Source organism: Alligator mississippiensis, chromosome 1, assembly GCF_030867095.1.
Source record: "Alligator mississippiensis isolate rAllMis1 chromosome 1, rAllMis1, whole genome shotgun sequence".
NCBI lineage: Eukaryota > Metazoa > Chordata > Crocodylia > Alligatoridae > Alligator > Alligator mississippiensis.
In genome coordinates this window covers 103989349-104015192 of record NC_081824.1, presented here as the reverse complement: position 1 = coordinate 104015192, position 25844 = coordinate 103989349, and the positions used below count along the sequence as shown (strand labels likewise).

Sequence of the window (25844 nt, the reverse complement as noted above, 5' to 3'; positions counted from 1 at the left end):
TCTTGTACAAAACTGATGTAGGTTATGCTAGGGGCCAAAACAGACAAATGACCAGCTCTCCCAAGGTAGCTGCCAACATTACATGCTATTTCAGCTGGAACTGGGAGTAGCTTATTTGCTTGAGCAAACTACTGCCTCCAGGAAGAAAAAGACTAAGGCTGGCGGCATGGAATGCATAACTGACTAGTTACTCCTGACTTTCGGAAAGTTAACTTCTAACAGAGAAGATTAACTTTCAGCAGTGTAGGGTGGTACGTCATGTGCCTGCTTGACATTTATACCAAAATAAAAGCAGGATATCTTGGTGTAAGAGCAAACCTGGGTTTGTTCTATACAGTACTTTTTTTTCCCTTCTTTGATATCTGCGCTTACCCCAGGATGCTACAGTATGCTTGAAAGATTTGTAAAACGCAACCAAACAGCAATATCAACAGCAGGATTAATTTCTTAGTGATACTGTATATTGTCCAACATTATGCTTGTTTTTATTTTTCAGATATTTCGCAAAAAAGCAGTGGAACTTGGAGAGAAATTGCTTCCTGCATTTAACACTCCCACTGGAATACCTTGGGCATTGCTTAATATTAAAAGGTAAAATAATTAATTTTTGTGATGATAGTAAAAAAGGGAGTGAATCTATTTACATTCAGGCTGAAGTCCTGTTTTTGTTCACAGAATGGGTATAAACATAGGCACAGTCCTAAATATTTCCAGGTTTACTGTCCCTCTAATGTTTCCCAAACTTTGTTCTAAAGAGATCATTTCAGAACAAAAAGGTAATTCAGTCACCCCACTCCATTCAGTCCTTTAACTCTCAGTAGAAACAGCCAACAAGGATGCCAAGCCTTTGTCTTCCCTGTGAGCCGGTCTGGTGTCAACTCAACACACCAATAAACAGCCACCCAATCGTACTGAATATTCTCAAATTATAATTTAGTAGGCCATTTTAATTTTCCGAGATATTAACAAGATAAAAATTGAGAGCTAAACGGAGAACTTCATGTTAAAGCTACTTAAACACTTGAATGAACACACAGGAACATACCTTTCTTTTTCTTGTCAGTTATTATTCCCCTCACCAGCTACCCACATCAGTACTCTTGCACAACTATCATAGAACTGTATTGGCCACAACTGGAGATGGGAATGGGATTCAATGATCTAATGTTACTAGTAGCACTAAAGATTTTCAGTTTCCTGGCTCTCGGGTTTGGCTTTTGTGCTTAAGATCAAAATAGTTGGCAGACTTGGAGTCCAGAAATATTTTTCCCTAGGTCAGATTGGCTAAGACTGTTGAGGGGTTTTGTCTTCCTCCCAGGCATGGGCTAGATTCACTTCCTAGGATCACAAGGTTATATTTACTGTTGCTCCCTAGTATTCTATTATATTATAAAAGCCTTAGTCTATCTGTCTGTCTGTAGTGCTTTATTCACGCTCTGATTGGCTGTCTCCACAGCCCCATGTCACACCCTCCCCCCCACCCCTGGGACAGCCTGGGTCTCCAGCTGCCCTCCTCTTCATCCATGATTCAGTTTCACTGTGGCACTTGGCCACCTGATTGTGGTTGCATGTGCTGAAGGATAAATAGGGCTGTGTTATCTGCATATTGATAGCTTGCTGTCCAAGCAGGTTACCAGGTCTCTCTGAGCTTTTTTAAGAATAGAAGATTTAACAGTAGGTGGTAATTAGGCAGAAGTGATAGATGCACAGTGGGGGTCCACTGCTGCTATTGTGTGTTTGAGTTAGGGAAGATTCTTCATAAATGAGTGGTCATAAGTGGCACCGTTTGCACATGATGGTTATTTACTGACCAGAAAGGGCATGGGCTGGGCATAGTTCAGTATTCCTTTAGGGCAGGGATGTCAAACTAATTTGGCCCCATGGGCTGAATCCTGGCCACAGGGTTTCCTATGGGCTGGACAGCCTGTGAGCAGTGGTGTTAATCCCCACAGCTGCTGGAGCTGTTATTTTGGCAAGCCTCCAGAATCCACTGCTGCCACTCTCCGTCCCTATCTCTACCCCTTTCCCCTGCTGCTGCTTTCAGTTACCGGAGATGACAAAACGCCTGGTTTCAGTTGTGGATGGGGAGAAGGGTTGTGGAAAGGTGAGCAATGTCAACTCCCTGAGTTCAAGTTCTGAAGGTGTGCTGAAACAGCAGTTTTGGCCGCCACAGGGATTAACACTGCTGCCGCAGAGGCTTCAGCAGCCATGGAAACAGGCCCTGCAGACAAGATGACCCACCTCTACAGGCCAGGACCTGCCCGCAGGCTGTATGTTTGATACCACAGCTTTAGGGTGTCTAGCATGGATTTATGGGTTTGTCCTACAGATAGGAGGGCTTCTTCAAATGCCAGTTGATGGGCTTGGTCTAGTTCAGGGGTGTCGAAGATACAGTCCACAGACCGAATCTGGTCTGCAGAGCCATCCCATCTGACCTGTCCAGCTACCAGAAGTTGAGGTCATGGTCAGGGGAGGCATGGGCCTGTTACAGAATTTGGGTGTAGAGCCTTGCTGAACATGGCCATCAGTAGCAGGAAGGCAAGTGAGGGCTGCCCTGCTTGCCTGGTTTACTGTCATTTGGTCATACCACCACCATTGCCAGATATGCTGCAGCTGCTCGCTACACAGATCTGGTTTAGATGGAGTCCCATGGTTTAGATCCATCCCAGGCCCCAGGTTAGATTGACACTCCTAGTCTACTTGATTAAGTCTGGCTGCCTATAAATCCAGTGTCAATGTAAGGATCTGCTTGCTATCCATCCAGGCTGACTTAGGCCTCTTAGCTTTTACCTAATGTACAGCTGGGCTCTGGCCTCTGGATCTGATTCTTGAAGGATCTGACTCAGAAAAGCTCAGAACCACGACTACCAAGCTTCCTTAAAGTGTGCCATAAGTATTTACCCTTCCATGCTATGGACACATTAAAAATACAAACAGCAAGTATGATCAGACAATTTTGAAACACGATCTTTCATTGCAAATTCTCCAGGGCAGGAGACTTACCTTCTTCTTTGTACTGTAGAGTCCCTTGTAAACATGTGTTACTTTTTTTTTTTAATACAATCCATGACACATATTTTGTTTGCAGAGACGTGTCTTCAGGCAAGTGTAAACCGTGACACTTCATCTTATAATTTCTGGCTCCCTTTAATCTTGCTTGTTATTTCTTAACTTGGGGGTTATTTGTCTGTTATTGTAACCCTATCCTGAGACTTTCTACATAGGGCAGGATACAGATCTAACTAGTAGTGGTAAAATCTTTATACTTTTAAGTGGAGTCATCTTTGAACTCTACCAATTTAAACTGTACTTTTTTTGTCTTCCTACAACATACCTGGCTGTCATGATTGTTCCTCCTGAATGTCTAGGTGTCTGTGTATAGACTTATTAGGGAAGAACCAGATCTTTTTTACAAACAAACCTTGTTAACTCTGCTTAAAATATGTTGCAGTAAAGCGTTTATGGGATTTTACCAATGATGTCATATTTAGCTTGTCTGAATTTTTCCTGATATTACTTAGATTTATTTTAAACTGGAAAAGCGCTCAAACTGCTTTGTAAGAGTTGATCCTTTTCTTCTGAATAACTGTTTTTCATGGATAAATGAGCTAGTTGTCTGATTTTTTTTTTTTTTTTCCTAGTAGTGTTTTGAATAATAAAGCACTTCGCTCTCTGCTTCTCTTGTACTAATTCTTCAGTATTCTTAGAAAGTTCTATTATTTTTCTGGCTTCAGAGGGATATGTATTTTGATATCAGAATTCATCTACCAGAAGTTCTGTGCTCTTTCTCTTATATCTGTTACTTATACAGATAATGTGGTCTCCTTGTCTTGCCTTCACTCCCTCTCCTCCCTGATTATCCTAATGACCTTTTTGAACATTTTTACTATCTACCTTAAGCAGTAAGTAAGACAAACTGTAAGTCAGTTTCTGGGTTATTTTTGCTTTTGCCTTGAACTTTTCTGTTTCCAGTGTATATTTCAGTAGTTGAGGTGTTTTGGTTATTTGGGGCTAGGCTTCCTTTTTTCTTTCTTGAGATTTCTCGGTCATATTTCTTATACCTGATACCCTTGTTGTTCCCAATCTTCAGCTCAAATTGGACATCTGTTTTTCACTTCTACTATGCTGCTAAGTTTGAAACTCCTCTTATGACTCATTTGCTTATTTTAGTACCAATATAGAATAGCTACTGCTGAATCTTTCTTCATCGTATTCCAAAATATTGTTAATGAACAAATCAAAGTGGTAGAATGATGGACTGCTCTTTGGGATTTGAAGAAATCATTGTCAAGACTTTGTTTTATATAGCCCTTCTTCAGGTATTGTCTTTGTCTTGTAGGTCAGCTGGCAATGTTTTCTATCAGGTGGCTGAAATGACCCAGCTCAGGTTAGAGGTGAGGGGGTGGTAGGACCTGACCATTGCTACCACTTTTTCCCACCACCCAGTTGCAGTACAGTATGAGCAAAGCTGCCCCTTCATTGTGGCCCTGATGCCTGACTATGAGTGGGGTGCCATGAGACCCCCTCTGCCAGAACTCCAGGTACCCAACTGTGATAATGTTGGCAGAGCTCCCTCTCTCAGCTCCAGGCACCTGACTGGGGCATGGTGCAAGGAGAACCCCTGTGACTGAATGCTGCTGAAGCCATGGGTCCACATCCTGGATCTAAAGGCTCCATGGTTTGGCTGTAGTCCTCAGGCTGTAGGTTGCCAACCCTTGTTCTAGCTGACTAAAAGAACCAAATTGTAATCCTTTTGAGTCTCTAATTTCTTAGTGGGCCACAGTAAATTTACCTATTCAGCTTTCTTCATCCCTTTCCTCATTAAAACTTTGAAGACATTATTGTAGGTAAATCAGATCCCACTTTAATTTACAAAATATACTTTTTAAATTAAAAAAATTAAAATCTGAAGTTATAGCAGAGCTAAACTAAGTAACTTCAATAAATGACCATGCTGGGCCAAAAATATTGTAAAGTAAAGCTTTACCCATCACCTCTGTGGGTTCAAGGAAAACAATTACATATGCGTGGAACTCCTACCTCTTAGTTTATAGAATTACTGCTAATCCACTGTTATTCCTTCTCAGAATGACTTTGTCCTGGATAGCTTTTATCCATTTATAAAATATAGGAATTACATTGTCATATGTTAAATACCTTAAAAATCTGGGTAAAAATAGTTAAGCCCAAAGCATATGGTGAAGGTTAAAGATGAGCTAAATATTATCATTCATATTATTAGAACATAGAAGTGTATTTTGGATAGACACCACTCACTTTTTCACACCCACCTTGTTAGCAAGCTTCAGTCTGGTTAGGGACTAATATTTGTTGGCTCAGTGTTGCAAGTGAATCATTTGCCAACAGAGTTGTGAGGGAAGAGGGTGGTACATTTTGGAAGAAGATGATGCAACATATTAGTGAGCAACTTTGAAACAGGAGTTTTCAGAAAAAACAAGCCTGAGGCAGTGGGGAGGGGTTCTATCAAATGTTGTAGTAATTTGTTAATAAAAGTAAGCACTTACAAGTGGTAAGTTTACTCCAGCAAAGGTGTTGTCTCTGTTTGAGAACAGGCTGTGAGACAGAGTACTGCCTGGTCCCTGTAGAGAATTGTCTTACTTCTTACATTTTAATGCTGGCTAAAATGTATTCCATGAACTGCAAGAGCAAAGGAGGTGCAGAATGGTTGTCCATCTATGAGTAAACTGATTAATCTTATAACTCGTTTGCATCACTTTAGGAAGAGAATTACAGAAATATAATATTTATGCAGTTCGTGCAATGTCAACATCTTTGTATCAGTAATTACTGTTTTTATAGCAGGATAGTTTTGATTTTCATTAATTACTTTATTCTGTATATCACTGGCCTCCAAGGATGGTCCAGGGATTACTGCATCACACCACACCCTGAGCCTTTCCAGGCAAAATGTGGATGATAAGAGCGCTGAAATTTTGAGGGTTTTTGGAACTACTGCAGTAAATTATTCGTTAAACCTTATCTTTCAGCTCAGTTCCCTTTGCATTATCAGGAATGCCTAAAATATGAATATTGCATGGTTTTGAAAAAATTTCCAAAGGCTCACATTTTCTAGATAACATTACATTGTTCTTTATCAGTGCTTCTGTTTAGTGATTTCATGCTTTCAATTTGTCCTTGTGACTCAGCCAGCTTATCACAAACAACTTCCAGAGGTTCAGTCGGAATGACTTATTTAGAACTTTCTGCTGATGAAACACCATCCAGTTTAGAATCAAATAAATCACATTTTGTTTGCAAGGGTTGAGCTGTATTAACTCTAGTTATCTGGAAGAACTTTCAAAATAAAACTGGTAGCTATGGTTTTAAAGGAAATTATTCTTTAGATTGATTGTAGAGCATCTCTAATGGAAATAGAACTAATATACAGGGGGGAGTGGGGCGAGAACCAAACATCCTCGTTTTCTGCTCTTTGTCATTGCTGATCATATGAGCGTTCCTGTGTTTATATTACACCTTCTCAATCTGGTTTGTTTGCAGTTTTCAAGGAGAAAAATGTTTACTTGTTTGCTTACCTGTGTTTGAGGAGGGGATATAGCAAATGCTTCGCTGATGCAAGAGCAGTAATAAAAATGCTCTACATGTCTTTAACTGCGGGAGCTGTGAGGATCCAGCTGTAGCAGAAAGACTAGCTTACATTTGACTGGATTACAAAATTGATACAATACAACACCAGACTTTGGGGACCAGATGCCATTCCATCTATTAAGTGTCCAAGTGTAATCTTGTTCCATCTTGCTTGAGTCCTTGAAAAACTATCAATGTGTCTACTTTTATCATGTTAAACGTAAGACTGAGTCACAAAAAACAGCAAGAATCCCACCCACCTTCTGTATCAATGGTTTTTCAGGGGTTTGAACAGGTTAGAATAGGTTTGCGCTTACATGCCAAAATATCATTCAGACATCTAATAGGTGGAATAGAATCTAGCCCTCTGAAAAGCAACTACTCTCTTGCATCTTGGCATAGGTTGTGTGTCCATGAACAATTTACATTTCTAATATTGGTTAATCAACTGTTACCAAACGCCTCTTTTTTGGAGCTGAAAGAACAGAACATGAATGCATTATAGTGTAAATGAACATGTTTTCAGGCTATTTGTGTTTAAAATCTGGACAGAAGGAAATCAAGATGATCAGTCAGGTTATCATAAATCCACATGTTGCAGAAAATGTAAAGCGTGATCAGATAATAGTAAGACTGGTTCTTCAGTTCCAAAAATACAGATAGTTACCACTTACAGTAAAACTTCTGTGGTTGGTACTAATTGCGCATGTTGTGTATTTGTAGTCATTTTAGTGAGTCCTGGAAAGAAAAGGGATTGTTGAATCTCTGATAACTACTACATTCCAAGTTTATTTTAGGAGTTGGATGGTAACAAAAACAGTCTTAAGCCCATGGCATACATTCATTTAATGGTGCAGTAGGTTCTGATTCCAGTTCTCACGCTTCCTGCCATACATGACAGGAGGCCTGAGTTTAGGATTGGGGATTATATCCCAGTTGTGCCATTACTACTTGCCAGTGCAGGGGGAGCCCTGGCTTCCAGGTACAGGGGATCGGAGGCTCCCAATGGGTTTAACGTCTCCATACAATTCCTCCCTCTCCCTCCCCTCCCCCCGCCCCACAGGAGCCTTTGATCCCCTGCACCTGAAAGCATGACCAGAACTGCCAGATGCAGGGTTTAAAGTCCCCAGAGGGAGAAACCCTTTAGCTACTTCCCTTCCCCAGTCTCAGGCCAGCACTGAAAATGAGAAAATTGTTGGTCTCAAAGCAACTGCAGACCCTAGTGCCATCTGGGTATCAGCTGTTTGTTGGCTGTGGCCGCACATTAAACGTAAGGTACAATACAAATCACCATTAAAATGTTCAACATTATATGAGGAACATTTTTATGGCTCATTTCGTATTTTACAGCACCTTAAACTGAGTGAATCTGTGGCACCCTTGCCATTTATACTATAATTAATATGTTATTCATGGCTTAAATACAATGGGGGGGGGCATTAGACTGATTTAAAACATCTTTTCCTTCATTATTTATTTCCGTCTATGATGTTCTCATTCTGATAGTTGGCCAGTAAGTTACAATTTCAGAAAAATATTATTTGAGTGTTGGAATTGGGAGTTTTTGGTAGGGAGAAAGGAACTGTGGATTCATGTAGGTTTCATAAAGATGGTGGGGGAAAAAGCAGCTCTCCCTTCTCCCCCACCACCCTAATTCAAGTTGTTGAGTCAATCTAAAAAAATCACACCTTTTATCAGTTTACTTGGTGCTTTTGACTATGCATGTTTTGTTTCACTGTTCTGCTTGCCTAATCAATCAGTTGTTTTTAATTATAAAGTTATTCACACTGCAATGAAAGCAGCTTAAAAAATCAAAAATATGATTTTCATACTGCAAAAGTTGACTAAGCCACTCGGGTAAAGTACATCTAAAGCTACTATTAAACTTGCTCCTGAATTGATTAGTTTTCAAATTGATGAAGTACCTTTTTACTAAATGGCAACAATACTTTTATTGCCAGAAAGAAGGGGAAAGGGTTCTTTCCCTTAAATTTCCAAGAGGTCATGGAAATAAGGTCTACCAAATTCCATCTTTCTACAGTCTGAAGAAGTTGAGGGAGGTGCATATATGTGAAACTAGTGGATGGCAAGTGTTCTAGAATAAGATGAGCTGAAGAATAGCAGGACTGTTCCACATGCAGCAGTATTTTAGATAGGTGATGAGTATTTAATTAAGTACCTTATTTACCCTAATCCAAGATTGCTTTGAATTTAAGATGAACCCCACAATAATTAGATTCTATACATGAAAAATAATACATTTGTTATAATTTTCCAGGTATAGAATCTCATTAATTGGAAGTCATCTTAAATCTCTCCTTCCTCTCCCCCTGCCCCTTCCCTCCTCTCCCCCCAACACCACCACTTTGGCAGTGGAAGTAGCAGCAGTGGAGCAGGCAGCTTGATCTCTGCTTTTGCCTGAAATACCTGTGCCCTCCAGGGCATGCCCCTTTGCCTGTCCCATTCCCCCACCCCTCCCCACCACTTGTCCTTCCTCAGTTCTTTCCCCCTTCTACCTGCTGCCCTGGCCCTTTGCAGTCACAGCTGCCTGTCCCCCTATTGTATCTGCCCCCCTCCGCACCCCCCCAACTGCTGCTTACCCTATGTGGCAGTTGTGGCTGTAGCCCATGGTGGCTCTGGCTTCAAGTAGACAGCAGCAGTAGTGGCAGCTCCATCCCTGGGCCTGGACCATAGCTGGAGTCACAGCAACTCCTGTGCCACTTTGCAATCTCTGCATGGTTGCCCCTGCCCCCGCACCACATGGTCTTCCCCACATTCCCCTTCATGTACCACCTGATTTCCCCAGGTTCCACATGATCTCTCCCCCACCCCTCCCTTGCACTACAATGTCCCCCACCTTCCCCCTCTTCCCTGCACAGTCTCTCCCACACTCCCCCCCTCTGCTTGCCTCCTTCCCTGCTGCACAAACCATCTCAGCCCAGCTCTGGCCCCAGAACAGTACTCAGAGATGAGGCTCCCCCACCCCCCACTCCCCCGGTCAAATGGGTGAAAAAGCCTCATCTTGGATTTGAGTAAATATGGCAATGTGTGTCCTTTAATTGTTTAAACCTGTGAATGAACAAGAATTATCACTAACAAAGAAGAAATTCTCCAATGTAATTGAGAAAATGGCTTCTTACCACAACAGCGTAACTAGGGCAGGGCGAGGAAGCAGTATACCACTCATGAATGTAGATTTAGAGTACATGCCACAGTGGCGGCCCCTAGGAGCCCATGCAATAGCAGCAGCTGCTCGCATACAGAAAGCCTGTGCAGCAGCAGTGGGAGTCTCCAAAATCAAGTCAGACCCTGGCAATTTAACCACCCCCCTCCCACCCACCTGCCTGCTCTTTAGCATCTTACCTGAGGGTGCATGCTTCCGTCTTACTACGTCTTCAGTGGCAGAAAATTCTTCACCTCAGTTATCCTGTAAAGAAACCAAAGAATATCTTTCTATGTTAAACTTTAATACGTTCTCCTGTTGCTGCCTAGACTTTTATAATTCCTCTTTGATACTGACACAATAGGGTCCCAGTCCAGCATAGATGCCTGTACTTAGCTTTATTTCAACACAGTCTTGAAACAAGTTTAGCATTCCTGATTTTTACTGATGGCTTAATATTTCTTATGGACTTCACGGACAAGCATATTTAGGCTGTTTATGGATCGTCCATAAATTTCAGGACAGTTGGTGATGATAACTTTCTTTGTTCATAGAATCATAGAAGTAGGGTCGGAAGGGACCTTGTAGATCTTCAAGTCTGACCCCCTGCCTGGGCAGGAAGAAAACTGGGCTCAAATAACCCCAGCCATGTAGGCATCAAGCCGCTTCTTAAAGGCCCCCAGGGTAGGAGCCAGCACCACTTCCCTTGGAAGTTGGTTCCATATCCTAGCCACCGTAACTGTGAAGTAGTTCTTACGGATGTCCAATCTAAACCTACTCTCCAACAACTTGTGGCCGTTATTCCTCGTTTCCCCTAGCGCCCCCCCAGGGATAACAAGGTCTCCCCCAAACCCTTCTGGTCCCCCCTAGTGAGTTTATAGATGGTCACAAGGTCCCCCCTCAGCCTCCTCTTGTGAAGGCTGAACAGGTTCAGGTCCCGTAGCCTCTCATTGTAGGGTCTGCCCTGCTGTCCCCAGATCATGCGGGTGGCCCTCCTCTGGACCATCTCAATGTTGTCCACATCCCTCTTGAAGTGGGGTGCCCAGAACAGTGTCACGTAGAGGGGGAGGATCACCTCCTTTGTTCCGTTTAAACTTGTGAAAAATCCGCTTAAAAAACTAAAAAAAAAAAATTTAAAAAGCAGTCAGTTTTAGCATTTTGCTATTTAACTTTTTGGATTGCCTTTGCTCTGATTTTTACGACTTGCTTTCCCTAAGAAACAGGTCAAAATATAGGTTATTTTTCCCTAGCAATCCATCAGTTAATCACAGCAGCATATTAAGATCGCTATTACCACAAAGTTTGGATTTCAGAATCTATAATTTTTATAAGAAGTGTAATTACTAGGCTTAGTGATGTTCCCTTTCTTATTAGAATCTTCAATAATTCAGCAAAGGACTCTGCTTTTAAGATGATTAGCTTTTTGATGATTCATTTGGATTCTGGGAATTATTTGTTTCCAGGTGCTCATGTCAACATCCATGTCTTCCACAGCACTGAATTAATAAAGATATTAATCTCTGCATTATTGAATGCTGTCCTATAGATTTTCATATTTTACCACTTCTGTCAGAAAGGTGCATTAATTGATGTAATAAGTATTCTATTTTAATTATAGGATAACTGGCTGTGGTCCTGCATCTTATCCTACCTTATATTTATAGGAAGAATACATTACTTCTCGCATAAAAACAGGGAGTTTGAAGTCCAGACTTTCTCCTTTGCCTAAACCAAGGTTATGTCAATTTCTTAATTAAAGTTTTAAAGTTTCAAGCTGGCATTGCTAATGCCATATTTTTATTACAGGCTTCTGTAATCTTCCATTGGCTCTTAGTTTTATCTTTCATAATGTGAAAGATAAAACTAAACTAAATATGACCAGTAAATGCAGTCCATCTTCGTCTCTTTGTTCCCATGTTACTTTTCTAATATATACACTTCCCTAAGGCTGCCGTTTTTTGGCTCGTTTCTGACCTATTCTAATTAACGTTTACTCTGGCTGAAGAAACTCTGCCATCTATTCCAACTCTGAAGGAAGAAATGTCTTCCTGTTTGTAAAAGATTGTCTCTTCCCATCCCCCACTTCACTATAGGTATCTATATAATGTGCACAGCTGGGCACATCTTGGTTTCCAGATCCATGGTCTGCTTCTCCCGTAATTTCAGTGGTTCCATTAAAAACTACAGACTGCCTGTGACTTTTATGACCTATGCAAATTACCATATTATCTTGCATATATCATACCTTCAGATTAGATACATACCTTGTCTTTGAAAGGCAGAATGAAGAAAAATATACACTTCCTTGAAAATAAGGTCAGAACTATATTTTCCCTACAGAATATGCAGGTAGCTGCAGTTGGGAAGGAGCAAAATATTGTGGCTGCTCTGTTAACCTTCTAGCTGCAGAACACTGCAGGTACTGCTGGCTAAGCCAAAAATGCCTGACCCCTCTTCTCTTCTTGAGAAGCTGGGTGGACAGCGCAACAGTGCCTGTCCAGCTTCTGTAGCATGAACCTCTGAAAGGGAAAATGTCTGTAGCCAGCAGCTATGGAGCCCCTGTTCAGCACACACAGACTTACTTTCTCTTTTTCCTGGTAGAAGTTCATGCAGCAGAAGCTGCCATATTTGTTAACTTAAAATGCACATCCCAATTCCCAGCAGCTAGTAAAAAGATGCAAGTAAAAATGGCAATATCAGGATATTCCCAAGCATACATCTCATACTTTTAGGCTGACTAGTTTTTCTATTTCTTTTTTTCTTAATACAAAAATCTGTGATCCTTCATATGGTCCTTTGTCAGGAGATTATAGAAAAACCAGACAAGATAACAAGAGGTCAGCTAGTCCATTCTGGCAAAACTCACAAATCAAGGCTATCCCTGGCAAATATTTCTTTAATCTACTTTAAACACTTCCAAGAAGGGGATTCCACAGTCTCCCTTATGTATCCTGTTTCAGTGTTCCACCACCCTTACAGTTTAAAAAGTTTTTCCCGGTATATAATGTGGTATTTTGTTACGGATGAATATAGCTATTCATCCTAGGTCAGGTTTTCAATGCCTTATATCATTTGTGTGATTGTCTTCTCTACTGTCTCTGTTCGGATATGTTTTTTCTCAATACAAGGCACAGAATTGGCTCTCCTAATTGTTGAAGTACCATTATTAAAGAACCAGTTTCTGATTTCCCTAATATGTCATCATGTGCTAAACTGATCCTTTGAGGGTCTGAATATAGCAGTCAAGTAGTATTTCAAGCTTCTGGCATTTGAGATAAACAAATTATAAGCGTATTCTAGAAAGCATATCATTTACATAACACTAAGTACACATAACAGCTTGTGCTCCTTACCACTGGCACCCAGCTAATCCCTCTTCAGCTATGGAAGACTTTAAGAAAAGATAAACGGTTTTCTTTTCTTTTTTACTCTTGATGTGGTAGTCTTTTAAGTTTTCCTTTCCTGCCTCCCCAGTATAGGATTATCTGGTATACTTGTTTCCCTAATATAGCATTACTGGAATTTTCTCTTGGTAACATGAGAGAGACTCTAGCGTGGGTCAACCTGTGGATTGCATTTGACCCAGAGAACCACAGGGCTTTGCCTGTGCCTATGCCTGGGTTGTGGCAGAGTAGCTGGGGAGCTGGAAGCTGTGCCCACGCTGCTGCCTTCTTCACCACCCTCCTTCCCAAAGCGATGCTGTGAGTGCAGGTTCCAGTCAGAGCTATGCAGGGGCTAGGCCGGGGGCAAGGAGAAACGGCAGCAGTGTGGAAGCAGTGTCCATCTGCTCAGACCCTGCTCAGCTCCCTCTGGTTGGAAGTTGCCCTCGCACCGCAGCTGGGGAGTGGGCTGCTAGGAGAAGCAACAGCAGTACTAACATAGTTCCCAACTGCGTGGCTCCAGTGCAGGCATAGGAAAACCCTGCTACTGAATGTGCTGCTGAAGCCACCCAGCCCACACTGGACTGAGGCTGTTTTGTTCTGGCCCACAGCTTGAAAAAGCTTGCTAGCCCCTCCTCTAGGAGTAGGACACAGCACACTGGTTGAGAATCACTGCCCTATATAAACCTTCTGTGGTTACTATCAGTTCACCTTAATATCTTTCTAAATAAAAATGTCCAAAACGCTGTTTGAAAATCCATTAGTCTCTACAAAGATATTTCCTACCCATATCATATTAATTGTTCCTGTAAATCTTGTGGTTTATGCTCTGTGAAGGTCAGACAGGTATGGAATAATTTTAACTGTTTCTCACTGCACATGATAACTAGCAGAAGAAAAATGTTTCCTGATTATAACTACTTACTGATAAGTCATTTGATGTATTCCTATCAGTGAATTTTAATAATTCGAAACAATTACAATTAAAAAGATGCCAAATACAGTTGAAATATTGCTGAAATAGTAGTATGTGGCTCTTTTTTACCACTATGAGACTCTTAAGAGACCCTTATTATTAAGTCTACTGTAACTTTTCTCCCAGCATAATCTGACTATCATTTATTTCCATTATTATAACAACCATTTTAAAATACTAAAAAAAAAAAAAAGAAAGAAAGAAAAAGAACATAGCTCCCAGAGAGGAGGTAACACAGAAAGCACCTTGAATACAGGCGTCTTTATATGGAAATTGCTTAGAGCAGTTCTGTTCTAGTAATGGAATTAACAGTGATTGATTGCAATCCATTTTTATTAACTGGCAAATGAAAAGCACTATAATAATATTAAGAAAATTAATTGCAATTTTCTAGCCTGAAAATTAATGTGCTACTGGGCATGAGTACAGTTAGTGCAATTCAGTGATTTAGCAGTCATGACAAATTTCTTTATCTGTGTTAAGTTAGAGAACTGTTGTTTTATCTTGACTCAGATTTGAGTATTGTAAACACTTCAGGAAAGCTTTATGTTAAAAGTACAGTACTAAAGATATCCTTTCATTCTTAAAATGTCCATTGAAATTCAGTTGTATTATGTAAAATACTTTGAGTCCCCCTCTTTGTCTGTTCCATACTATGGTCTTTTATGGAACATTTGTATAAAACAGTGATTACTGGTAATTGACCTGCATATGTTGAATAATCTTAAAATGCTACTGAGAGTTTAATGTACCTTGTAAATTGAGAGGCTTCCAATTAAATAGAGTTCTTAAGATAATCACTTTCAAAAGTAATCAAGCAATATAACGATGTTACTAAAACTCTTATCGACTTAATTGTGACAAATTAATAAACACAGCCAATGCAATTACTATAATGATTTTGTCAGCTTGCATTTTTCATAACTTATCCATAAATACGTTTTCTACAACACACACAGAAAGTACAAAATACTTAAGTGTATTAACTTTGCACGTAAGTAAACAAGACTCAGACTACTTTTCAGAGAATCTAACTTCAATTTGCACTGAAAAAGTTCTACCAAAATCCTGCTTTATTTACTGAGGGGAAAATCGTACCATGCCTGCTGAGCAGTGAGACATAACAATGAGTGAATACAGTTTGTTCTGTGATCAGTTGGCCGTTTCAGCCCACTCAACACATTTCATCATTAAAATTAGAGAACAGCACATCCTGCATTCTTTCAAGGAGCTGGACTAAATGACCCTTGAGGTCTCTTTCAAATCTCCGATTCTACAGAAATCCTTGCCGACTGGAAAAATGAAGATTTTGTGGCTTAATAGATAAACCATCTGAAGTTTGTTCTGTATGAGCAAACCACAACTTTTTCAAATGCAATAAGTTGTTTACTCAACTACTTAGCTTTTCTGGAAATAGAAATCCTATGGGTAAGAGATGCCTATCAGTGCCTGGTTACTGATAGGGTGGCAGAAGTCATTGAAGATAATGTTCAGAGAACAAAACCAAAAATAAAACCAAAATAACCAGAACTAAAACAGGAATCCATGGGGTTAAAATGCATTTTAAAAATACCACCACAGCCAGACTAGTACATACCTAAAATGTTCACCAAATGTCTGAGTGGAAGCCCTGGAAGCCTTTAAGCCAATGGTGCTCAACCTTTATGGCTGGCAGACCAGATGGGCAGTCCCTGATTCCTCCACAGGCCAGATCCCACAGGGCTCCATTGAGCTATGCCATGGAAGGGGCTTGGATTGGGCCCACGGGGAGGAGGGGCCATGACCCAGCCCTGCAGGGGATGGGGCACAGCTCCAACCTGGCCAAGCGAAGGGAAGGGGTCATAGGCCAGCCCCATGAGCTGGAAGTGGGAAAGGAGGGGGCATGGCCTGGCCACAAACTAGCCATATGGGGATGAGACGTGGCCCAGCCGCATAAGAGGAAGGGCGCGTAGCCCTTCTCCAAACCGGCCACATGGAGGGAAGGGGGCATGGCCTGGCTCTGATCTGGCCATGTTAGTCTGGCCGACTCACCCCGCAGGGCTTGAGATTTTGGCAGTGGGAGGGGTGGCAGTATTAACTGCCACTGTTCCCCCATTGCCAAATTTCCCAACCTGTCAGGAGCCCCACAGGGTGGATTCCAAGGCTCTGCAGGCTGCATTTGGTCCATGGGCCAGAGATTGAGCACCCCTGCTTTTAATCAATTACAACTGATGCCTTAACCAACTTCTAAGAAATGCTATCATGCGGAGAAACTTTTTTTTATTGCGGCCTTCAAAAAGGAAAATCAGAAAAACTAATATAAATTGAAATGCATGTTAGATTAACTTGACCTTTGGGGATGAAGTGAATCCATTTCACTTGTTTGTTGTTTTTTTGCATTGTATTAAAAAACTTAAATGCAGAATACAGAGCTGTGTGGAGCTAGCCAGTAGAAAATGCTAAGCCTAGTGAGGGGATCTGTCTGAACTCCTTGCTGCTCTCTGGAAATTAGTTGCTTCACTCTGTATGAACCTGCATGGAGGTGCCACTGTCCACTTGGAATCTGTAGCTTGAACTTCTCTCCTGAGGTGATGCCTGCACTCTTTTCTTTCAGGATATGGCCACTAGCAGTGTCAGTATCCACTTTGTTATGAAATATTCCATGTCCCCTATGAATGCTGTAACTGGTAGGATAAGTGGTCTTCTCAGTCCAAGCGGGGAAGCAGGGGAGGATGTGGTCAAATTGCAACCCAAACTAACCAGGCTATAAATGCATCTGGATGAAGGCCCTATCTCTGAAGTTGTACCACTGTTCAGCAGTGAATTGCAAGATGATTTAGATCTGAAAGAGTGATTTTTAAACCTATGCATCTCAATCAGAGGTTAGCAACCTACCTCCTGAAGGCCATATATGGCCTGCAGAGTAATGGTATCTGGCCTGTGAAGGCCTGATTCAGCCACGGTGGCATGGGGGATAAAGCAGCCCTTCTCCACCCTGCTCTGTGTCACGAATCACCTCTGCAGAGCCCCAGTACTGCAACCCTCCCACCGGCTTTCCGTCATCCCCTGCAGCAGGCACTGCTTAATCTTGCAACTGAATTTATCCTTTCCAACTGCCAATGGGGATGGGAATTGGTGGCATGTGGCACAGAGGGAGGAAGCAGCGACACGTGGTGAAGGAGGCATCAGAAGGCTTGGGCAGTACAAGGGGAGGGTCTTCAATGGTCAGGGAAATCGGCAGCCTACCCACCGCTCATAATAGAATACTAATCCCTGGTTTAAATCGTGTCTCAGCTAGGAGAGGGGAGTTCCTGGGGTTATGATCCCAACAAATTTAAATGAAAAATTACTATTCCTCCCTGACCATTGGGCAGGCTCATCTATAGCACTGCTTAAAAAAATTAATGGGCAAATATTTATTATAATTGGATGTTAATGGTAGCTGTATACTGTGCATCTTCATAGATTTCATAGACATTAGGGCTGGAAGGGACCTTAGAAGATCATCGAGTCCAGCCCCCTGCCTCAGGGGCAGGAAGTCATCTAGGGTCAAAGGATCCCAGCAAGATAAGCATCCAAACATTTCTTAAAAGAGCCCAGAGTAGGTGCTTGCACTACTTCTGGAGGGAGTCTGTTGCAGCCCTTGTGGGCTCAGACAGTAGTTTTTCCTTATGTCCAGCCTAAAACAGTGTTAAAGGAGTTTGTGACCATTGGAACTTGTCATCCAAGGAGGTGATACTTCCCCTCTATCGGGCCCTGGTCAGACCGCAGTTGGAATACTGCGTGCAGTTTTGGGTGCCACACTTCAAGAGGGATGTGGATAACCTGGAGAGGGTCCAGAGAAGGGCCACTCGTATGGTTAAGGGCTTGCAGGCCAAGCCCTATGAGGAGAGACTGGGGCACCTGGACCTCTTCAGCCTCCGCAAGAGGAAGTTGAGAGGCGACCTTGTGGCTGCCTATAAGTTCATCACGGGGGCACAGAATGGAATTGGTGAGGCTTTATTCACCAACGTGCCCCTGGGGGTTACAAGAAACAATGGCCACAAGCTAGCAGAGAGCAGATTTAGATTGGACATTAGGAAGAACTTCTTCACAGTTCGAGTGGCCAAGGTCTGGAATGGGCTCCCAAGGGAGGTGGTGCTCTCCCCTACCCTGGGGGTCTTCAAGAGGAGGTTAGATAAGCATCTATCCATCTGCAGCCTCACCAAGGCCAAGTACAGTGGGATGATCTTGTGAAAGGGCGATAGTGCTGTTTGGGGAGGGGGGGAGTTGTTTTTTATTATTAGTCAGTCAGAAGCCTGTTGATGTCAGTCACAGATTTCAGGTCAGTGCAGGGGCTATAGTGGTGTTTGGGGGTGGGAAGTTGGTTGATTGTTTTTTATCATTAGTCAGTCAAAAGCCTGCTGATCCCAGTCAGAAGTTTCAGTTCAGTGCAGCATCTTGATGTGTTAGTCTGTATAAATAGCACCAATAAACAAAAAAAATCATTAGAGCAGGTCCAGCAGATTGACAGATTTTCTGCTCAGCCTTTTGGGATGTCTGCTTAAAACTTTTCATTCTCTTGGGGGCCCAGCATCATGGGGGGCAGAGCATGCATACAGTACATTCCATAAGGAGCACACACCATTAGAACCTTGGATTGTTTCCACATACATGCAAATATTAGAATGCACCGTCAAGGAGCAGCACAGCACATTCTGGTGTTCCACAAATACAGGAAAGAAAGCAGACCTCTTGCTAAGTGGGCTGTCATCTCTGGTTACAGCACACCCCCGAGGGAGCATTCAGGGTGGCAGCAAGAGGCCCCAGGCTACAGTGTGGCTCAGTTCAGGGTAAGAGCAGCCAGGCAGGGCGATGTTGTAGCCGCTTACCCCAAGCCAGGCATTGTGGCTGGCCCCAGCAGAGTGCACCTGCCTCCTTCAGTCCAGCCCAATGGCCACCAGCAGTAGGGATGCCATCTTGTGGTACCAGAACAAGATTGGGGCCTACAACCAGCAGATCTGGGAGAAGTCACTGGAGCAGAGTAAGATCAAGGGCTTCAGTAACAAACCCAAAAAGAGAGGCTACAAGCAACCAGACCTAATAGATGTTGACCTAATCAAAGGTTCCACATTTGCCAAAGACAAACCTGCAAGCCCATGGACATCGCTAACTGGCTGCACTAGCAAAGGGATTGTGCGGGTTGTGTTTTTTCCACTTTTCAGCCATTGGTGGATACAAGTTACATCCCAGCATATTTTTATGTGGCTTCTGGTGCTTTATCTTATGCAAGTGCTTGCAGTTGTGTTGTATTTCCTGAAACCTGTTGTGAGTGCAAGTGAAATCATTGGATCAGTGTTCCTTATGCTACTGACAGGAACTGTTCATTGTCAGATAGCATCTACTGAGAAACACAAGCCCTCCAGAAACCGCAGAATCACCAGCAGCAACAGGAGGAGAAAATTAAACAAATTGGCAGGTGCAGATGGGTACAGTGTTTCTGGCAGTTGTTCCTCTTCTGATAAAGCCACTGAAGGAGAAGAGCAATCAGAACTTCTATCCCTTATCCATAGTTTGTTTGGCCTGGTCTTCCAAAGGAGTTTCAGGAGGGTGAAACTGGTAGCTGAAAATGGGACTGAAACAGAAAATGGTGCAAGTTCTGGGCATAATGACATTAAACATCGGCATCCCAGATCCAAATATAAGCCACAACACTTTGAAGAAAAAGAAAAACTTTCAGATGAGGAAAAGAAACATTGGGATGCCAGTGTGCACCTGGGTGGCATATCTGATGAGGTGTCAAGCAGTGAGGATGCTGAAGCTGTGGCACAGAGAGCTTTATTACTCAGAAGCATAGAAGGAATGTCCAGTGACAATGAAAATAAGAACAGGAAGCCTCTTATTTCTCTAAATCAGCCAGTCTCACAAGTTAAGCAAACCATTAAAGATACCAGAGGGTCTAACAGTGTGGTAGAATCTGAAGTAGAATCAACAAGCTTAAATCAGGAGACAAAATCTTGTTTCAGTTCTGGGTCCCAGAGCTGCAATGTGTCCCAGAGGGACTTGGAGAGCACCCACTATGATTCAGAGACAGAGGACATGCTTTGGGATGACCTACTTCATGGTTCAGAATGCCATTCCTCCTACACTAGTGACAGTGAAGCAGCTAATGCAAGAGGAAGTAAACGGGACTTGAAAGATGATGTTTTCCAACAGAACCATTTGTTCTGGCTTCAGAATACAAGCCCTGTATCTGCAAAAGTGAGCGCTCTAATCTGGGAGGGGAATGAATACAAGAAGGTGGACATGTCTGTGTTGGAAATCAGCGGCATAATCATGAGCAAAGTTAATGCCTATCAACAGGGAGTGGGCTATCAGATTCTTGGAAACATTATCACAATAGGGTTAGCATTTCTTCCTTCCCTCTTCCGACTCTTCCATACAAAAAACTTTGAGCAGCTGCAATCTGTTTCTGTGGAGGAACTATGGAATTTCTTCTGTGGGGGACCTATTATTACCCCTGTCATTGTCTTGTCTGTGATTAACTTCCTTGAGCGTCTGTGCCTAACCTGGATATTTTTCTTCATGATGTGCGTTGCTGAGAGAACTTACAAACAGCAATTTTTGTTTGCCAAGCTTTTTAGCCACACCACATCTGCTCGGAAAGCCAGGAAATATAAAATCCCCCACTTCAGGCTCAAGAAGGTGAAAAATATTAAGATTTGGTTGTCCCTTCACTCCTATCTTAGGAGGCAAGGGCTCCAGCGATCTGTGGACATAGTTGTATCATCTGTTTTTTTACTGGCTCTTTCAATCGCTTTTATATGCTGTGCACAAATTCTAAAAGGTCACAAAACATTCCTGAATTTTGCTTACAACTGGGAGTTCCTTATCTGGGAAGCAGCCCTCCTCCTCTTTTTACGTCGCCTGGCTTCACTGGGCTCTGAAACCAACAAGAAATATAGTAATACTTCAATCCTGCTCACTGAGCAGATAAGCTTGTGCCTAAGGATGGAGAGGAAGCCAGACAAGAAAGAACAGTTCTCACTAGTGAACAATGTTTTAAAACTGTGTACAAAACTCCTGAATGAGTTAAATACACCCTTTAGACTCTATGGTCTGACCATGAACCCTTTAATCTACAATATCACATGCATTGTGATCCTGTGTGCTGTTTCAGATGTTATAAGTGATCTTGGATTCAACATTGGATTATGGAAGATTAAACCATAAACTGATCAAACATTGTAACTCAACAGTTTTTCATCCATCCAGAGAGGCAGGCCAGACAAAAGACAGACATTGGTTTGATTGCAGACTTCTCTGGCAGATTTCTTTAACCAGTATTTCTCAGTATTTCCCTCAAATATTTCTTACCTTGAGGTTTGTTTTGTTTCAAAAGTTCATCCATGCCTTATTTCATCACCTACAAAATAAACTAGTAAAGCCAATCCATGATTTGAACATCTACGAAACAAAAATTTAGTGCTTTCAGCAGGAGTATGCTACACACCAAAGAGAGGCATAATCTGTAGTTTACACTGAAGTCAGTGGGAACCACAATCAGTGCATGTAATGCTATGAAATTCTGTATCAATCAGCTTACATGTGCTGGGGGGGGTCACAGCCCTGTTTAGCGTATTTGCAGGTCTAGATCAGCATAACCATGGCCAGCTGGTCAATTTGCTGTGAGAACATCTCCAATTCTTTCAGCTAAACATGTCTAGTTTCATCTTGGGAAGAAGCCCTAGTTACTGCTGGGGTATGACATTGCTTTGGTAATTAAAGTTAATGTGTTAATGAATTCATGCCAGGAGTGACTTTCCTATAAACTGCCCTGGCCAAATGCACCACAGCTGAGCAAAATAGTCAGCTGCTGGTGGTGAAAGATGCTTGAGATTTTGCTGTTGATGCCTTGCTCTTAATTAAACATTTGTCCTTGCTCTTTCAATCAAGCTGTATTTCTCTTTTTCAGTAGCGTTCCAGAGTCCTATTTAAATTAGTCAAACTTATGCATCCTAAAAGATGCCTGCAAGTGTGTACTCAGGAGTATTTCTTCACTTAAAGTTAGTATGCTCTGGCTGGAGACACCAAACCTACTCTCAGCCTTGTCTCTTTATCCTGAGCTACTGAAGAATGCAGTGAAATTTGGTGCGTGCAAGATGAATGTTGCCCCTAAAGGCACTTGAGCCTTCAGTTGCATAGCAACACTAATGCAGATTCATACTGAAATACTGCTTACAACTTGGTCTGTTGCACGCCAGGATAGAGGATAGTTTACTCTAATTTCATGAGAGGAGTTCAGTACATGAACTATAAACCTTCGTAAAACAAGCAGGTGTAGGGAACAAATATGATTATATTAACATATAAAACTCCTTAAACCAATCATGCCCAAACTTTTGGCCCTGTCAACTGGAGAAGTGGTGCAGGGTTGGCTTGCAGGCTTTGTCCAGCATGCCTCCTAAATTGGACTGCAACCCTGACCATGTGAATACCAGATTGGGCCCTATGCTCCAGCTTGCACACACTGGATCAGGCCTTCTATCCAGGCCCTGATCCTGTATGTGTCTGATTAGGCCCACTGCCCTGGCTCTGCTCATGCTGGATCAGGCCTACTATCCCAGCCCTGTACATGCTGGCCCTGCCTTGCACACAGCACCTGTTATCTAGCCCCCAGAGCTTGGAAATTTTGGTGGTAGGGAAGCATTTGCAGCATTAATTGACACCACTCCCTCAACGCCAGCCAAATTTCCTGACTGTTTAAGCAGCCCCACCTTAAACTACACTGGAGGTTATTAAAAAGCTAACTATTGCAAAAGGACACAATTCTAATTGCTGACTCATGGCAGCAAGTTATGAGGAAGTGGATCAAAGCACTCTGGTAAGTATTGAAGCTTTCCACTTCATAGTGCCTTACTCCGTAGACATACCTGCTTCAGAAGCGTAAAACCCAATTCCTCAATGACTAGGCGAAGACTAAGGCTATGACAAAACTGAAAGGCAGATGAATTGCTGATCTCCCAGTTTGCTGATTTTTTTTTTTTTTTTCTTTCCCTGTGTTATTTATAAAGAAGCCTCCTTTGGAGATACCAGATGCCTGTAGACGTGCAAGGACACTGCTCTGACGTGCTGTAATTACAGTGAATCGAAGCAGACTTAATTAATCAAGTCTGCTGGAGCATGCTAATTAATATGCTCCAGCAGCCTCCTCATCTCACATTCAGCATCCCCATGCTTCAAAATAGCAGCAGGGGTGCTTTAAAGCTCGTTGAATGAGCTTTAGTTAAAGTGCCCCTGCCGCCATTTTGAAGTGCAGGATGCTGAATACATGAGGCACTGTGGGGGCTTCTATTGAGAGTGGCTCTTACAGAGCACATGTAAAGACATCCGCTGTTACACAGTTAGGTGCAGCTCATATTTTCTTTTCACTGTGGTAAATTTATTAGATTGTAATATATTAAAATTATAATAATTCATAGAGCTATGTTCTGCAAGAACAAAAGAATCCCTTTTCATAACTTCATTCTTTTCTCCTACAGTGGAAGGAGCATGTTAGTGTAGGTCTCCTTTTATAATAAATTATTTATACAAAGCTAGTTTCTGTACCATGAGGGGTTGTAATATGGAAAAATAAGCAACAATATTTAACTGAATGTCGATATTAATGTAGAAATAAAGCTAAGGAAGCAAAGATTGAAAAAAAATGAGCGTGGAGAGAAAATGTTCTTTCTCTGCTTCTCCCTCCAGCATGACCTTATGCATTATATGTTAATGTGTATAGCTTTATTTTTAAAACTTTGTCTTAAATATTATAGCTGGCTTTCATTGTGGTTTTGAAGCTGTCTTTAGTGTTCGGCCATTACATGATGATGCCTGACTTGACAGCCTAGTCTCTGACTTGCTTCTGAATGAGAAAAATTCTGAGGCAGAATGATGTATTAACAGTTCTGTGCGTAATAAACTTATTCTTCAAAGTAGTGTCAGAAAGATGATTTGAAAACTTGTATCCTTAGAAGTGATTAGCAGAGGATTTTTTTAAATTTGGTTTGGAGTGCTTTAGCACTTTTCTCTTTCCTAATGATTTTTTAAATGTTAAAGTTGTCAGAAATGCTAGCTTTTGGTCTTCTCAAGTCTTAATATCTGAGATGTTTACTCTGAATTCCAACCCCTATTTTGATAATTCAAAGAAGGTAAATCTTTAACGCAGGCTTATTTGTTCCAACTTGTTAAGTAGCCATTCCAGTTATATTAACGAAGACTTATACGTTTAGTCACTTCACAGATACTATTCTCAGTTGCTCAGCTTTTACTTCCTTGATTTTTCTGATAATATCGGTTTTCCAGTGAGCAGCCCTTGTAGTTGGGACCAGAAGGGGGAAAACAGTGTGTAGGCCTGTTTTTTAACTTGCAAGTTAAATGTAAATGAGTAAATATAATTACAGTATTTATTAACTGTTCAAGAAACTAACACATGCAGTAGAAGGATAAAAAAAATAAAATGGATTATAGAAAAATGATAAATAGTAACAGACATTATCATACCATTAGAAAATGTTATTAAAGACAAAGATAGACAGTACACTTTACAACAGGGGCGGGCAATTATTTTGGGGGGAGGGCCGCTTACAGAGTTTTTTAGCAAGTTGTTGAGGGCTGCATGGGTAGCCCTGCCCCTTGACAGGTGCCCCATCCCCTGGTCACCATCTTGGGACTAGAATTCCCGCCCCCTAACCCCGGACCTTTGCCACCAGAAGACCTGCCCCTTGCCCCCAGAAGTACTCTTTTCAGCAAGGGGTTTTGCAATCTCAGAACCAGAAATATACTGAATTGTATTCTAAAAAGGAAATATCTAAAACATTCATTAATTTGATTTCAAAAAATATTTTTGCCCTGGTTTACATGCGTTTGTGTAGTGTACACAGAGGTGATTGCACAATAGCTTAAAATGAAGTCCTACGCTTGTATATTGTGGGAGGGTGGGTATAGGTTTGTGGGGGTCTATAGGTATGTGGGGTGAGGGAACATGCAGGTGTGTGTGTGGATATATGGGGTGTGGAGGTGTGAGGGTCTGTGTGTATGGCAGCGGAAGGGGGGGTGTGGATACGTGTGTGTGTGTGTGTGTGTGTGTGTGTGTGTGTGTGGGACTTGCCCTATGAACATACACACGCATACACACTCTCTGCCCCTGCCTGCACATACATACTGCCCCTGCCTACACATACTCACACATGCCCACACACGCTCACTCTCTGCCCCTGCCTGCCCATGCACACATACCCCTGTACCAGTGGGGCACCATGCTTCCCAGTCCAGCAATGCAGCTGGGAGCCACATGATGCTGGAGCAGCCCAGGGGCAGGAAGTAGGGAAATGGCTGGGGGTGGGGTGGGGTGAGGCTGGGCTCCCATCTCCTGCTACCGGCTCCTCTTGGGTCCTACTGCCCCTGGCTTCTGTCATCTCTGACAGGCAGTAAATAAATATTTTCTAAATTTTTTACGGGTCCCGTGGACCATATTTTGCTCACCTCTGCTTTATAAGTATATATTGTAAAAGCCATAGCTGACTCCCCCCCCCCCCCCCCCCCCCCCCGGTGGAATCCTAAATTTTTACGTTGTCCGCATCATATGCCTCACAAGCACCTTGAAAGGGTGTCTATATTTCTGCCTAGTCAGCTGTTTCCTTTTGAGTACTTTGCCACATATATATGCATCTGGGAGAGAACCCAGCAGTTGAGACCATGTGGTACTATGTTGATTTCA

General features: G+C 42.2%; 2 protein-coding genes across 2 annotated transcripts in view; both read left to right on the top strand.

Moving 5' to 3' along the window:
• MAN1A1 (mannosidase alpha class 1A member 1) overlaps positions 1 to 25844 on the top strand; it is a 246587-nt gene that overhangs the window by 136329 nt on the left and 84414 nt on the right. The window contains exon 5 of the mRNA XM_019479484.2: positions 497 to 591. Within this exon, the coding sequence (XP_019335029.2) occupies positions 497 to 591 (95 nt within the window). The remainder of the gene's footprint in view (positions 1 to 496; positions 592 to 25844) is intronic.
• Positions 4858 to 24660, top strand: LOC132252446 (protein PHTF1-like). The gene has a single exon (XM_059733314.1). It carries the CDS (start codon positions 19037 to 19039, stop codon positions 21314 to 21316), a length of 2280 nt encoding a protein of 759 aa, XP_059589297.1. The 5' UTR covers positions 4858 to 19036; the 3' UTR covers positions 21317 to 24660.